The sequence below is a fragment of the Triturus cristatus genome, chromosome 4_2, assembly GCF_964204655.1.
Source record: "Triturus cristatus chromosome 4_2, aTriCri1.1, whole genome shotgun sequence".
In the NCBI taxonomy this organism is placed as follows: domain Eukaryota; kingdom Metazoa; phylum Chordata; class Amphibia; order Caudata; family Salamandridae; genus Triturus; species Triturus cristatus.
In genome coordinates this window covers 840,005,894-840,021,297 of record NC_140586.1, presented here as the reverse complement: position 1 = coordinate 840,021,297, position 15,404 = coordinate 840,005,894, and the positions used below count along the sequence as shown (strand labels likewise).

Sequence of the window (15,404 nt, the reverse complement as noted above, 5' to 3'; positions counted from 1 at the left end):
CAGATATGTGCTTAAAGCGCGCATTATTGCCTCTCTCCCGGACCTGCACAAACGCTCGTGGCTACTGCCCCTCCCTGAGTGGCACTGGCAGGTTTGCCAACCATTTATTTTGGATTTTTGATACATCAACCCTATGGCCACTGTAAGGGCTTTATATATGCGGGAGATCAGCCCCTTAGAGACAATGCATCTTAGAGTAAAAATCAATGGAAAGCATTAAATGAAAGCCAGGAAGTGATGTATCAGAGCAGATGAGGAGATGCTGAACTCTGCGCAGGTGCATGAGTGACTGCAATGGCAAAACATTCTGAACGAAGATAGGCTACACTTGTGTCAGGTGAAGCTACTAGCTTGCTCAATCAGAGTTATCAGTCAAGAAAAAGATTAGGTTATAATCATTCTTCCTTTGGTGGTGATAATTTCTTTGAGTGCCATTGATTGGTGTAGAGCTAAACTGGCTAACAAAAGTTATTCTACTTGGGATTGAATTGCATTAGAGTGAAAACTGGGGAAAAATCTGCTTAGGCCGTGGGAATCCATAAAACACTTCTATAGATGTCCATTTCACTTGCACACAGATGACACTCAGATTTGCTGTTTTTATTAATAAGGTATACAAAATATTTTACATTCACAACTTTTAAAATGCTTGATTAAACTATTGTGATCAAGGACATGTGCTTTAAAGGAATATACACAGCAATTAATCTGTGTAGAACAAGTTATCCATGTTTGGTAATGCTCACTCTAGTAGATACTCTAACTGCAGATTCCTCCCCTTTTCAATCTCCTGAGGTACTCATCAGGTATTTGTTATGCTAATATGATTAGGCGCTGCTACAAGTTCATTGCAACGTGATGGAGCCCATTTTCTGAACCTCATACGCAGACCACACTCAAAAACACACTAACAACTATGCACAACAAAATGCAGTAGCCTCTTCCTCATCTATCAGAAAGTATTTTGGGTCTTACAAGGGGTAAGAAAGAGCTATATAAATGCCATTACAATAGAACAGAATGTATGTATGCAAGCATAAAAAGACACTATTTGTTAGCGATGACCTGCAGCAAGTTCAGTTAAAGTCAAGTTGGAAGAGTTCCGTTTTCAAGAGTTACTTCAACTTCATGAAAATAGATTCAGCTCTAAGGTTGGGGTTAAAGGTGTTCCAGGGTCTAAGCTCTTGAACCCCCCCCCCCCCACCTCCCTACAAGTTATGCACCTCCATCTTTCATCCACTTGCACAATAGCTGGTTTACAAGATGGGCAGACAAAAGGTGCAAGTCTATTATTGGGGAGTAAGGACATCTAAAGATGTCTCACAGCTCGAATACCACTACACTTTTTAGTAGCGGAAAGCAATTGGCTGCTACTGAAGCACTCTCTCACATATATCACCTATCATCCTCTGAAGCCCCGCTAAATGACTGCTACTTACCAGCAAGGAATCCACAGCTGGAAAGTCCTTATTCCAACTAACTGTCTCTCCACTGAGCTGCTTCCATACAAAGCCAGGAAGTGCCAGAACCTGCAGAATGGAGAAAGTAGGAAAGACTCAAATCTTGTTGTACAGAAATTAAGACACACAAAGCCCACAGACATGTCAAAAAGGAGAAACTTTGTGATGACAGAGCACAGAAAGATTGCAGATCTGCCCTAGTGAGAAAATCTAGCAAGCAAGGGAAAGAGTATATTTCAAAGGCACGTCTGTTCAATGGAGTGAGGAAGATACGCAAGAGTTGCACAACACATGGATGAACTTAAGATTGCCAAAGGCATGGGGCACAGAGCAGAGTGGCACCAGGAGCCTGCTCCTGTGAGAATGGAAAGATATGGCACTTGGGGAAAGGGTGGGTAGCACACGAGTACATTGAAGAGCAGGGAGAGAGGAGTTCCACAGCATGGCGACAGAGGGCAGCTAAACATCTGGCCTGCCCTAGGAAGGTGGAACAGAAAAAAATACTCACAGTATACCAAAAAAGACTGAGAGAAATGAGGACTACTGTAGACAGAATGTCAAAACACTCGCCACATGGGGATAGAGGCAGGTTTTCCCCAGGAAATGGGGAGAAGCTAGAATGTTATTTAATGGTGACAGATGTTAGGTCGCATGACAAGAGGGCACATGAGTAAACACAAGGAGGGTCACTGTGGTCTTCAATTCTCTACTTTCAAATGATTAGGCAGGAGGCAGTGATGCAGTGGAAGGAGCCTTAAAAGCAAAGGTATGTGCCTCCAAATGTAACATAAGTCAGTCAGCAAGTGCACTGTAGATTTTGATGGCCAACTTCAGGCGATACATAGATACAGAAACCATGTTTTAGTGAAAAAGAAAGGCACCTCAACATACTCCTTGGTAGGTCAAGAAGTTACTGAAGCCAATGCATATTTGGGTCAGTTTAGATTTTTTTCTTTCCAGGTAGATATGATATGACTTCTTTATGTAAAGGTGAGATGCATAGTTCAGGGCATGTAGGGTCTGGTGTGTCAGTGGACTAACAAATCCTTTCCCAGAATTTATTTTTGACTCAGGGCCACAGGTTCACATTTCGAAAGATCTACTCAGCATTTAATCTGTCAGACGTTGAATAAACGGAGAACTATTGAGTTGGCTGGCGATAATATTTGTTATTCAGTGCCAACATGCGCAAAGGTTTGAAAATGTGCTTTACTGATACATGTTATTTTATGTTGGGTGGGAGCCCAGTTTAAATCCCATTGCAATTCAGATGACAGCTGCTCTTCTGGGGCGGCAGTAAAAAGTCTGCCTCATAAAGGTCTCTAATGGTAAATGAGCAGTTCTGTTACTGTGCTCACTTGTGCCATGAATGAGAGATTTGCAGTAAACGGTTCTACAAGGTTGTGGACTTGAAGCTTAAAGGTGTCAGAGTAGTGGGGGCATGTATGACATAGTGGTCCTTGATCCGCAGACCCAGGAATAGGACTTTCATCATGCAATAGTTATAGCATTTAAAGCATTAGCGACTGCCATGCCTCCTGTGTTGTGTGTACAAGAGACAAATCACTCTGAATCCAATGCTATTAATTCTACCCATCATTTTTTCTACTGACATCACTTTAATCCAAGCACTTGGACTTCGATGTAAAAGGGTAGACAATTGTTTAGAATACATATTACTAAACATAAACATTAATATGTTTATTCAAGGTAAAATATAGTGTTGTGGTTACAGTAAGGTATAGTATTGGCTTAAACTATTAATACTGTGGTGCGAAGGCTAGTTTTCCTTTTTATTCCCACTTGTTTTAAAAAGTGGGGGCATAACTTATTCACGTTTCACTGCGCTCTACATCACATATATTTAGAGAATACAGCTGATGAGATGTAAATAGTTCTGTTGGATTAAATTTTTTATAATAATTGATGCATATACTAAAGTACAATTGGTGGAACTTAGATATTGAGTACATGTAACCTGGGAACTTAAAACTCTTAATTGTTAGTGCTGAAATACAGGTAAATTAAAAAATTACACTTTAGAGTCCGTATCAGGGTTAAAGTAAGGAATACGGGTAGGATTAGGGCTGCGGTTCGACTGAAATAATTTTCATGGTAATGGTTATCAATTAGCTCCACTAATTTAACCACAATAAAAACATTTAAAAGTAAAGTTTAACCGTATGGATCTAGTGGGAGGGTATCTTAATCTAGTATTTCACAATAATGTAGACAGATCTGCACAATGCCAGGGCCAATCCGGCGCTCTCTCTCGCAAAGGAATACTTCGGCTGCACAAGATAAGACTGGTGGATATCTGGTGCACGTTGCACCCACATGGGCAACTATACCTTATTTTTTTTTTTAAATGCTCAGAACTCTTAAGCATGCATAGACCATTTCTTGAGCACAAAAGATCTCTAGCACCTGGTCACGCACTCAGACAGAATCTCACTTCCTATCTGACCACACTGCGGTCTCCCTTACATTGATGCTACCACCACTACCGCCGCATCCAAAACCTGGCATATGCGTGAAACCTTCCTACAAAGACCTGCGGTTGTACAGCAACTTAATAAGGCACTCGTAGATTTCTTAGCAATCAATGACACTGAATATTTCCATCTCCACACTCTGGGAAACATTGAAGGCAGTGATTAGAGGGAAATTAATAGCCATATCAGCTGTGGACAATAAGCTCCATCGCGACAAGAGGGAACAATTGACTCGGCAGCCGCTTCGCCTGCCAGAAGCTGAGGATTTTTGTGGACTACTGATCCCAGGGGGCCTGCTGCCATCGCCCGCACCTGGTTACACTTTACCTTCCTGCCGGCGCCGATAAAGCGCCTCGCCGCTCCCACTGCCGCGGGAGCCGCTTCGCCTGCCAGAAGCTGAGGATTTTTGCGGACTACTGATCCCAGGGGGCCTGCTGCCATCGCCCGCACCTGGTTACACTTTACCTTCCTGCCGGCGCCGATAAAGCGCCTCGCCGCCCACGCGCAGCGGACGCGCGCGGACGCTGCCGGACGAAGCCCGGACAAAGGGCGGACAGTCTGTGACAGTCCGGGACTGTCCGAGGCTGGGCTGGGCCATACTCTTTACACCGAGCTTAGGATTCCCAGAACGTTGAAGACATCTAATCTGGTAACTCGTCAAATGGTTGACTGCACAGTCGAACTACCAATCAAGTTTAAAACCTACTGTTATTGACATCTGTCATCCTGTTTTGCCTTTAACATGCCTATAAGCCAAAGAGAACCAGGTTTATCGGGGTCAGGCCCTCTTGACAATTACTTAGTAAAAAAGGTCAATAAAATTAACAGTGACCGAAGGGCTTCTTTGGGGATGGATAGCCTCCAGGAGAATCCTCAAAACCCTTTAAATGCTGAGAGAGTCCCACTGGACAAAGGTATTTGTGACTCCCCTTCTCATCTACAAGCCAACGCTACTGTTATGGCCACAGCTCAGGTTTACATGGACCCTCTAGATGCGGATTTAAACTCTGCGAGTGAAGTGATAGACGAGGTTACACCTGTTCCCAGACCGGTTAGGAACTGCAGAAAGCAACAAAGTAAAAAGGGGGGGCTCCCACAAAGGGAAATAGAAGGGTCGACACTGCGGAAAAAGCTCACATCGAACCAGACGAGCCTTTAAACAGCAGTTTTGGTGCAATAACCCCATTATTCCCTGACCATTTCTCCCAATTACTTAGCTCCTTTGAGGTTTTACTTGATACAAAATTAGATCTACTCATGCAACCTCTGGTACTGAAACTTGATATGGTCGCTGATGAGGTTAAAAGGTTGGGAGGATTATTAACAAAACATTTAAATTGGGTAGACAGCAACAAAAAGAAGGGGCAGTGTGCAGCTGGGCAAGATAGCCTAGTTAGAGTAGAACACCTACAGATTCCATCTCAGCCCCTTAGTAATAATGCTATAGTCACGCCAACTCCTCCTGTGATTACTTTCGCCTCAAACTCAGCTAGCCCAGTAGTAAAGGAGCCGGTCCCCGCGCATAAAGAAGAGGTGGTAACGAAAGGCAGAATTATAAACTTACCCCCGGCATGCTCCCCTTACGTTGTGATTTTAACCAACGTCCCACCCCAGGTCAGGCACGCAGTTCCCTTGCACACGGAATCGCACGACTCCCTCAAGCAAAATACAGTTTCGTGGTTACATAGGAAGTGTGGGTTCCCTCTTAACATGGCTAATGACATCTTAAGTACTCGAAGAGTAAATTGGATTGGGCCCTCCAAAAAATCATCTACTGGCGATTGTGTCATAGCCAATTTTAGACACACACAACATGTGGCTACCGTCTTACTGAGGGCAGCATCCTTGGCACAAGATGCAAATAGTATCCAGGCGCGTCCCCTTGGTTTCTTTTATACCCACTTCCCCCCTAGAGATCGCTTCCACCTGACAAGGCAGAGAAATCTCATCCCAGCGACGGAATTGATGCCTTTTCCCCACCAGGGTGTAGGTGTTGACCATCAGTTTATGGGTGGGCCTAATATACCCACATGTAATCGTTTTGAGGCACTCTCTCTGTTGGATATGTGCGATTGACAGGAGGCTGGTTTTCATGGGGGGGACGAGTCATCTCTGGTTCAGGTCCTTCATGAAGAAAATCAACCTCCCGTATCTCCCGCATGTATTGATGTTAGTCATCCGACTGCCGATAACTGTAAGGGGGGTTCATTCAAAAAGTTAATCAAAATGTTAACGTGGAATATTGCGGGCTTACGTGCCAAGAGAGATAATTCATCCTGGTTAAGTTTCTTGAAGGATTATGACATTCTGGCACTTCAAGAGACCTGGGAAACTGAATGTAATTTTTGGTTAGATTGTTATACATCTCATTTTGTTCCAGCATCAAAATCAGTTTCTGGAAGGGCTACAGGAGGTTTAGTGGTTCTGCTTTCGGTGAAACTAAAAGGAACTGTTAGCAGGATAACTTGTTCATGTAATAATTTTCTTATAGTGGAATTTAAACTCTCCAATAATATAAAATTATTACTGGTAAATTGCTATAATTCTCAGCAAGAGGACTCGCCGAACGCTCACTTGTTATGGTTGGCGGATTTTTTAAATACTTATTCTTTGAAGCAAACCACTTTCGGTCATTATATTTTGTTAGGTGATTTTAATGTACACTTATGTAGTCCTAATTGTTGCTTATATGATATTGATGGACCAGATCTGACATCCCCTCAGCATTTTCAGCACTCAAGTAAGGGGGAAGCTCTGGAAAAACTTCTTTCCGAAAATCAGTTGTATGATCCAGGCTTTTATGAACAAAATTCACGGGTGCCCACCTTTATTGGAAGGGATAGTAACACCATTATTGACTACATATTTCTTTCTTCTGGTCTTTTAAAATATGTATGTTTTTATAATGCGATTCCCTCTATTTTTAGTGACCATAACCCAGTGGTAATTGAAATGTTAGATGGTCTTTCCCTTTTAAATACCTTAACCTCACATATGATGGACACTGAAGTTAGGGCAAAGGATCAGGGAAGAAGGCTAAACTGGTCTAAGGTAGTTCCGGAGGAGTTTTTTAATTCAATTAAATTAGAGGCGGCCCTGGACCTGGAAATCTGTGGAGACCAACATTCTACGGGGAAGGAAGTAATTTCCTCGTTTGAAGCCATATGCTCCTTAGTGGCAAAGGACCTAACTAGTAAAAGTAGACCAGCACCTAAGAATGTAGTTTCCGGCTGGTTTGATCACAACTGCACCAAAGCTCATAATAATCTTAAAAATGCGCTTCAGGCCAGTCCGAGGAATAAAATTCTGGTGTCGCAGTTAAGAAGCGACTATAAAAAAGCATTGATGGTCCGGAAAAAAGAAATTAAACACAATGCCTGGGCCGATCTTATGGATAAGGCAACCTTAAAAGACAGTGCGAAATTTTGGTCTATTATCAATACTCCTCTTTTTTCCGACGTTAAAAACGGAGTGTTGGAAACTAATATAGCAGAGGAGGACTGGTTGAGTCATTTTAAAAACATATATGGTAGCCACCTAGATTTAGAATCCTTAAACGGGCAAGTCTCGGCTTCTACCTTAACACCAGTTAGATTTCATATAGGAGAAATCACTAAAGCAATTGAAGACTCTGCAGGAAAGAAGGCTCCTGGCCCGGACGGTGTCCCCACCGATCTGTACAAGGCAAACCCGGTGTTTTGGGCCAATATACTGACTAATGTATTTAACACCTCGGCTACTGTGGGTTTTCCTAAATCCTGGTCTCGTTCTATCATAATACCGGTGTTCAAGAAAGGCCAAAGGGCTGACCCTAGATGCTATAGGCCCATATCCTTGATAGACTCCTCTATAAAAATCTTGGGGAAAGTCATACTTGCTAGGATAACAAAGTGGGCCTTGGATAATAACATCTTGTCAGATGCACAGTATGGCTTTAGAGCCGGCCGGAGCACGGAGGATCAATGTCTGAACCTCCTCCTAATAATAGATAAATACACTAAGGCGGCCGGGGGCTCCATTTATCTGGGATTTATGGATTTGTCCACGGTCTTTGATCTCGTAAATAGGTCAAAGCTGTGGACAATGCTCCTGGAGATGGGACTTGACCCACCCCTTGTGTATTTTCTTTCAGAGCTCCACCAAGATCTGAATGCCTCGATAAGGATGACGACTGATGGGAAGTGTACGTCCAGCTTTAAGTCTAGCAGAGGGGTACGACAGGGATGCATTCTAGCTCCCATGTTGTTCACCCTATACATAAATTCCTTGGAGCAAAACCTGCTGGCTGCTACGCAGGACATCCCGCGTATGGGAGGTACCCCGATTCCGGTCCTCCTATACGCGGATGACGCTGTCCTGCTGGCCAGGACCCTCCTGGCGCTACAAAGATTGCTGGACTCGTTCGGGGACTTCATGCATAGCCTGGACCTGGTGGTTAATAACGGCAAATCTCATGCTATGTCGTTAGGTCACGCGAAAAATAAGGTAAAGCCTTTTTTCTGTAGGGGAGCTGAAATCTCAAGAGTGAAGGTTTTCACTTACTTGGGAGTAGTCTTTGATGACAAAGGCTCATGGTCCCCTCAGCTTTCTATAAAGGTAAACTCCACAAGAAGCTCATCTGCGGCTGTACTTGGTTTTGCAAAAAGGTTGGGAGGAAAGCCGACAGAGGCAATATTAACAATCTACAAAGCCAAAACTGTTTCCATTGTAAGGTATGGGGCGTCAATCTGGGGTTACATTAATCACGACGCGATCCAAACAGAGGAAAACAAATTTTTGCGCTCCCTCCTTGGCCTCCCACAATCAACCGCTTCTTATTCAGTCCATTTGGAACTCGGGATAGGTTACATAGCAGATATGATTAAATTAGCCCCTCTGCTGCTATGGATCAAAATATGGCTAAACCCGAATCTTACTTTAAATCATAAAATCCTAAAGGACTGTACTCGACTTGACAACATGAATAAAATTCAATGGCTGTCAAATATCGAGAAGTTATCTGCCTACATTGGGAGACCTGAAATCTTTTTTAACCCTGAAATTCTTTGTAAGGCAGATCTTGAGTGGGTAAAATCTAATTTTATGAAGCTAAGGGAGGCCGAGCGGGAAGAAGACGAACTTCGTAAACCCTCTATCAGGGGACATGTCCTGGTATCCCAGCTTTCAGGGTTGTCTTTATATCTTACAGTGGTAACCAACCCTTTTCACAAATGGTTGTTGACTAAATTCCGGTTCAACCAAGTACACATAGTTCTTTGGGATGTGGCTGGCTGGAATAGGCTAGAAGATGTTGCCCCTTGCAAGTGCGATGATATTTCTCCACAAGACACCACGCACTTTATGCTCTTTTGCACTTTTTTCAAATATGCCAGGAAGAAGTTTATTATTCCTTTGTTAAAAAGTAGGAACTTTACACAGTACAAGCCAGCTCTATTGTTCCTAAGCATGCTTGAATGTCCATTAATTATGTTCTGTGTTGCTAGCTTCTTGGTGGCAGCTGTCAGAGAAAGGAGGGTCAGACTAAAACTAATACAAGATGTGGATCCTATCTGACATACGGAATTCGAACCTGTACTAAGAATTCACGTTGATTATGGTCTATTATGAAATTTTAATAGGAATTGTTTTTAATTGTAGATCTGTGAATTGCAAGATTTTATATATTTAATTGTGTAGTATACTTTTATGATTTTAATTAATCGAATAAAGTGGTTTTGACTTGACTTGTCTTGACTCGGCAGGTACAGGACTTGGCAGGTAAATGCACTGGTGCCCCTCGAATTTGGCGCCCACTCGATTCCAGTTAGCAGGAATTTACTGTGATAAGGCAGAGTATGTTACTCTTAGACTCCGCCACTCTTTCTACATCCGGGGTGGGGGGGGCGGGGAGGGGGAAAAGTGGAGGGGGGGGGGAATAAATGTGGGCATCCTCTTGCCAACAGATTGAGGGGGCAAAGACAATGAACGGTGTCCACACTATTCTAAAGGATAATGGTGCTGAACATGTGGACGATATTGCTATGCTTCCATCTTTGAAGGCTTCTCTAGGGATCTCTATGCAGAACAAACCCTTCAAGCAGAGAACCCAGACCTCTACCTTCAAAATGCCCATGCATCAAGATAGATGCAGGAACAGGCTACTGAGTTAGATCACCGGATTCTGATAGAGGAGGTTATTTCAGTCAAAGCTCTTCAGAAACTTTTTAAAATCCCCGGGTCCTGGTGGCTTCCCAGCGACCTTTTACAAAACATTCTGTACGATACTTGATCCCCTTCTCACCAGACTGTTCAAATCCTCCTTCAAGGGCCCAGATTCAATTCCACCCTCCGTGCTAGCAGCCTTCTATGTGGTGATCCCCAAGTCTGGCAAGGATAGGTGGCATTGCGCCCCTTATTATCCAATTTCCTTTCTCAATGTGGATATAAAGTTCTTCAATGGTATACTAGGAGCATGTTTAAGCCCTCTCTTACCAGGACTTATTTGCCCAGACCAAGCAGGATTTATACTGAATCGTCAATGTAGAGATAATACAAAATGCAATCTATATGGAGCCCTTTGCCCAGCAGGCCGAGATAACAATGATATAAAGGGGATCCTACATAGTGGAGAGGAACACATCAGTCTTCATGCGGAAGATGTCTTGGTAGACTTGGAGGAGCCAAATACAACACTGCCGGCTTTTCTTGGTAACTTGAGGCCTTCAAACAAATGGCGAGGTCCTGAGTAAATGTCCACAAATCGTTGGCAATGAATCTTTCCCTCTTGTCGACCACGGAGACAATCGTTAAGGGTAGCTTTCCTTTACTTCCATCCCCTACCTGGGTATTCAATTTGCTCATACAGCTAAGGCGACTGCTTCCCTTAACTATTATGCCCTTGTGCCCCCACCTTTTGCTGAACTGATGATATACTTTGAATTAGTGTGCCCTGGGCTCCTGCCAATCAATCAGGTACCCAGGGCCTATGTTCTTTCCCTAAAACTGCATTGAAGACAAAAACCAATTGGCACTCTCTGGCCACAGGTCAGGCCCAGATAAATGGTACCACAGGTACCCAGGGCACTGTTACCAGGGAAGGCCTCTAAGGGCTGTAGCACTTCTTGTGCCACCCATAGAGGCCATGTACCTTTACACTCACATACTGCCTTTGCAGGCTGCATGTTTTGGTGCAGAACAAAGTGAAGAGTTGACATGGCACACATCCCTGTGTACCATGCCTACAACTCACTCCCCTGGCATCGATAAGCCACCCCTTTAGCTGGGTGCACTATACCAGTGGTGTGGGTACAGGTGCATGAGCACTATACCCCTACAGTGTCAAAGCAAAGACATAGTGAGAGCACTAATGCCATTAAGAGTATATGGTGCTGGGAGTTTGTCATTACAAACTCCACAGTACCATAATGGCTTAACTGAAAACTGAGATGTTTGGTATCAAACTTCTCAGCACATTAAACCCATACTGATGCCAGTGTGGGATTTAATGAAAAATGCACACAGAGAGCATCTTAGAGATGCCCCCTGAAAAACGACTTAACACTAGGGTCCAGGCTGAGTGGCTGCTACCACCAGACATGTTTCTGGACCCCTGCGTTGAGAGCCTGCTGCTCTCGGGGGTCTGAAACGATGCACATCCTCAGACAAGGTGCCGAGCCTCCTCCCCCAGAATGGGCAGGGTCCACCGAGGGGAAGCTTCAAAGGCTTGCTGCCTTTGTGAGCTTTCCCAGGCCTGTTGCTGCTTTCAGGAACTGGCCCCCTCTTTGGGTGGTAGAATCGGCAGGAAAACCAAGTGAGGAGGAGAGGTGTACCCACCTTTACCAACCCCACCCCTCAGGTGGGAGAGGCGAAGTGAAGCACAACTCTCAGTCCCCGCCATCTTCCAGATTGTAGGACTCAGCCAACCAGAGTGAGGCATATGCCACCCTCCTACAGGAGGGTGGCATAATAGGGTGTGTACCCACCCCAAGGAAGGGAACCATTCATCTCAACCTTTACTTCCCTGTAATGCCCCTAAATCTAGTGTCTAGGGGCACCCCCGAACCTCGCCGCCTCAGACAAGAAAAGAAGAAGGAGCGAATAGCCGCGGCAAAACTAAGAAGAGGAGGACACCCACTGACTTGGACCCAGCCCTACCGGCCTGTCCCCACCTCGAACCTGCAGAAGCGAAACTCTGGTGTGTACTGCAGCCAGCAACCTTAAGAACCCTGAGGACTTGCCCTGCCTTCCAAAGAAAATACTTTGTCGCCCGTTAACACAGGATTTGATCACCCACAGACTCCAGCTCTGACAAAATCCACGAGTCTGCACCACTCTGCATCCGTCGCCCACGGCCCGAGTTTGAGTGGCCCAACACCACGAGGAGGTCTCACCGGCGATCCTGACCCGAGATACAGTGATCCCTGACCTGCCTCAAGCCTCCAGCCGACGCCTGCAGCCCCAATGGGGACCAGGAGCTGGTAAGAAGATCCAACCCTAAAAGAGACCCCTGCACCCAACACCCCATGGCCTTGGGTGGCTCAACCGATGGTGTCCAGCCAACCCCCAGCATCCCAACTTATCCCTCCAAGTGTTGGTCACACCCAGAAGACCTTCGTCCCTGAGCCTGCAGATGTAAACCAGTGAATCCCCATTGAAAGTAACAGGGCACCTGATGCAAAAACAGCACCCTGCACCTGGCCGCCCTAGTGCCCTGAGCTAAAGTTCAGGAGCTTTGCTCCCACAACCTTGTGGCCTGCTCTTGAGCAGTCACCAACCAAAGGCCCCAATCCTCCATTAGATAACATTGGTCCTCAGCACTCTGCACCCGGCCACCCTAGTGCCACTGAGGGTGCTTTGAGAGTGCATCCTCGACCCTGGGAGACCTCCCCCGATTCTAACCCCAGAAAACCAACTCCCACAACAAAGTACTTGCCTGTTATCCGATAACTCTGTTCCCTCCCATAGGATAACATTGACTGTTTTCTATGAAAACTTTTTTAAGTGTGGAGTTGGAAAATCTATAAAAGTCTATATAACTGTGTACAAATAACCAAAACGCATCTACTTACATGTTTACAAGAAATGTCCCAATGCAGTATCTAAGTATACTACACTGTGCAAGAAAAGTAATCTGCAAAGTAATTTACATGACCTGCTATTGAAAAGTGATTACAAAGTATATGTACAATATTTCAAGGTATTGCATTTCCAGTAATTCTACTATAACCAAACCAGAGTATATATACAACTGCAATTCAAACTGTATTGTTACTGGAAAGTATTAATCACTTACCTGTGCCAGGCTTGCTTGATTCTAAGAAATAAAAATAACTAAAGAATATTTTTATACAAAGCAAATTGGTCTGAGTTCAGTCATTGAGTGTGGTGAGCAATCATTTGCTGATTGAGTGTGTACAACAAATGCTTAACACTACCCTCTGATAAAGCCTTACTGCTCACCCACACTACCACAAATGGAGAGTGAGGTGCTATCTACTTTTACTTCTGCCTACCTTTGGGATTCCACTGGACTCTGTACACACTATACCTCACTTTGGTATAGTATATACATAGCTTGCTTCCTATAGCCCTGCGTCATTAGATTAAGATTGATCTATCTAGGTGGAGACCATGCCGCCTTTCTTGGCTCTGCCCAGTCGCTGCTCAAAAAATTTCAATACTGCCTAAGATTTGGTTTCTTTTTCACGATTTGCCGATTGGCCCGCCTGCTGGAACTATCCAAGCTTTGCAACAAGATATATACCGCTTTGTATGGGCTGATGGTCGTTCCCGAATGTGGAAGGAGCAGAGCTATAGACCTCCCCGGAGAGGGCGGGATGGGTGTCCCAAACCTCATGCAGTATTATCAAGCGGGGCATTTCCGATTCCTGCTGGAATGGTCGCGGGAGGAGTCTGAGAAGCACAGGCTTTACATGGACAGAGCAGTTGCAGGACAACACTTGTGGAGAATACCCTTCTTGCACAAGCGGGCCTGACCGAGAAAGCCTTTATTTGCCGCTGCTCACTAAATCTACCCTTGACATCTGGGATTGAGTAATTGTAGGGAAAGGCTTGACATCATTCCCATCCCCATTGACACCAATTGTGGGGAATGTGGATTTTACCCCTAGGCTAAACCAGATAGAGTTCCATTACTGCAACGAGAAGGCTGCTGATCTTTAGGCCACCTCTTCGATGAAGAAGGCCCCTTGCCCAGCTCAGTATCAACTTGACGCTCCGTAAAACCGACCAAATACATTACCTCCAAATTCGCCAGTGGTTGATGCAGCCTTCTGTTCGCTCCTGGGCCACCTACGATATTTGAAAGATGGCTGGTGACCAAGGTGTCGGATAAGCACTGAGTTATAGGGCCTTTTGCACCCCCCACCTCCACTTTGATCAAATCAACTTGCCAGAAGCGTTGGGCGGTTGATCTGGAACATTCACGGACTTGAAAGGAGTAGGACGATATATACTACCGGGCACGACACACCGCCTGCAACACAGCAAGTATACAAACCGCAACTAAAATAGCCACATACTGGTAACTCACGCCAGTACCTCTACATAGGGGCAATCCCAGGCGCTCGGAAGATTGCTGGTTTGGTTGTGGATCCCCTGGGCTTTGTGCCACCTACTTTGAGAATATCCATCACTTACTGGCTATTGGACACAACTGTTAGATGACATAGACAAACATCTCCACACCCAGTTACCCTGATTTCCAGTGTACATAGTTCTGGGACTTCCGAATGAGTTTACTTTTCTCCATAATCATGCGGAAGGCGGCAGATCGCATTGGCTTTAGGGGTGGCTTTGCAGAATATACTGGCACATTGGGGATCAGCCAAGCTCCCTACACACTTAGGCTGGCTTCAGCTCCTATGGTCTATATTGAGGATGGTGAGATTGACTAACTCTTACATCACAAGGTACGTCTAATGCCAAACTCTGGCAGCCCTTCATCACCTTATTTTCCATTGAATTCCGTTAATTAACCTGTCCCAAATCTCTTTGTCCCCTTCACTTAACAGACATTAAAACAAACAACATTCTCACCTGAGCACTCCCTAGAGTCATGGCAGAATAGGCCCTTACATGCATATTGTTGTTTAACACTGCAGTTCCAGGGGTTGGAGAAGGGGGAGGAGGGGGAGGAGTTAAGGGATTATTGTGTGTTTTTATTATGCCATTGCCAAGATGATTGAGCGATGTAGGCTCTCAAGAATGCTTTGTTTCTTCACTGTGTTTTTGTTTTCCTTTATCAAACTTAATAAAGAGATTTGAACCATAAAAGTAAAGTTTACAAATAACAAGGATTAGGAATTGCATTACCTCCATTTTTGTTTAATTAAAATGAATATAATTTAACTAGAATGTTGTTTTTTTTGTTTCAATTAAGGCTAACAATAAGGGTAGGGTTAACATTACAGGCGATGTTCACTGCAAGGTTACAGACAGGGTTAGAAAT

General features: G+C 44.5%; 1 protein-coding gene across 1 annotated transcript in view; it reads right to left on the bottom strand.

The window, feature by feature from the left end:
* LOC146835223 (E3 ubiquitin-protein ligase HECTD3-like) overlaps nucleotides 1-15,404 on the bottom strand; it is a 387,450-nt gene that overhangs the window by 65,851 nt on the left and 306,195 nt on the right. The window contains exon 15 of the mRNA XM_085602812.1: nucleotides 1,440-1,529. Coding sequence (XP_085458938.1) covers nucleotides 1,440-1,529 — 90 coding nt within the window. The remainder of the gene's footprint in view (nucleotides 1-1,439; nucleotides 1,530-15,404) is intronic.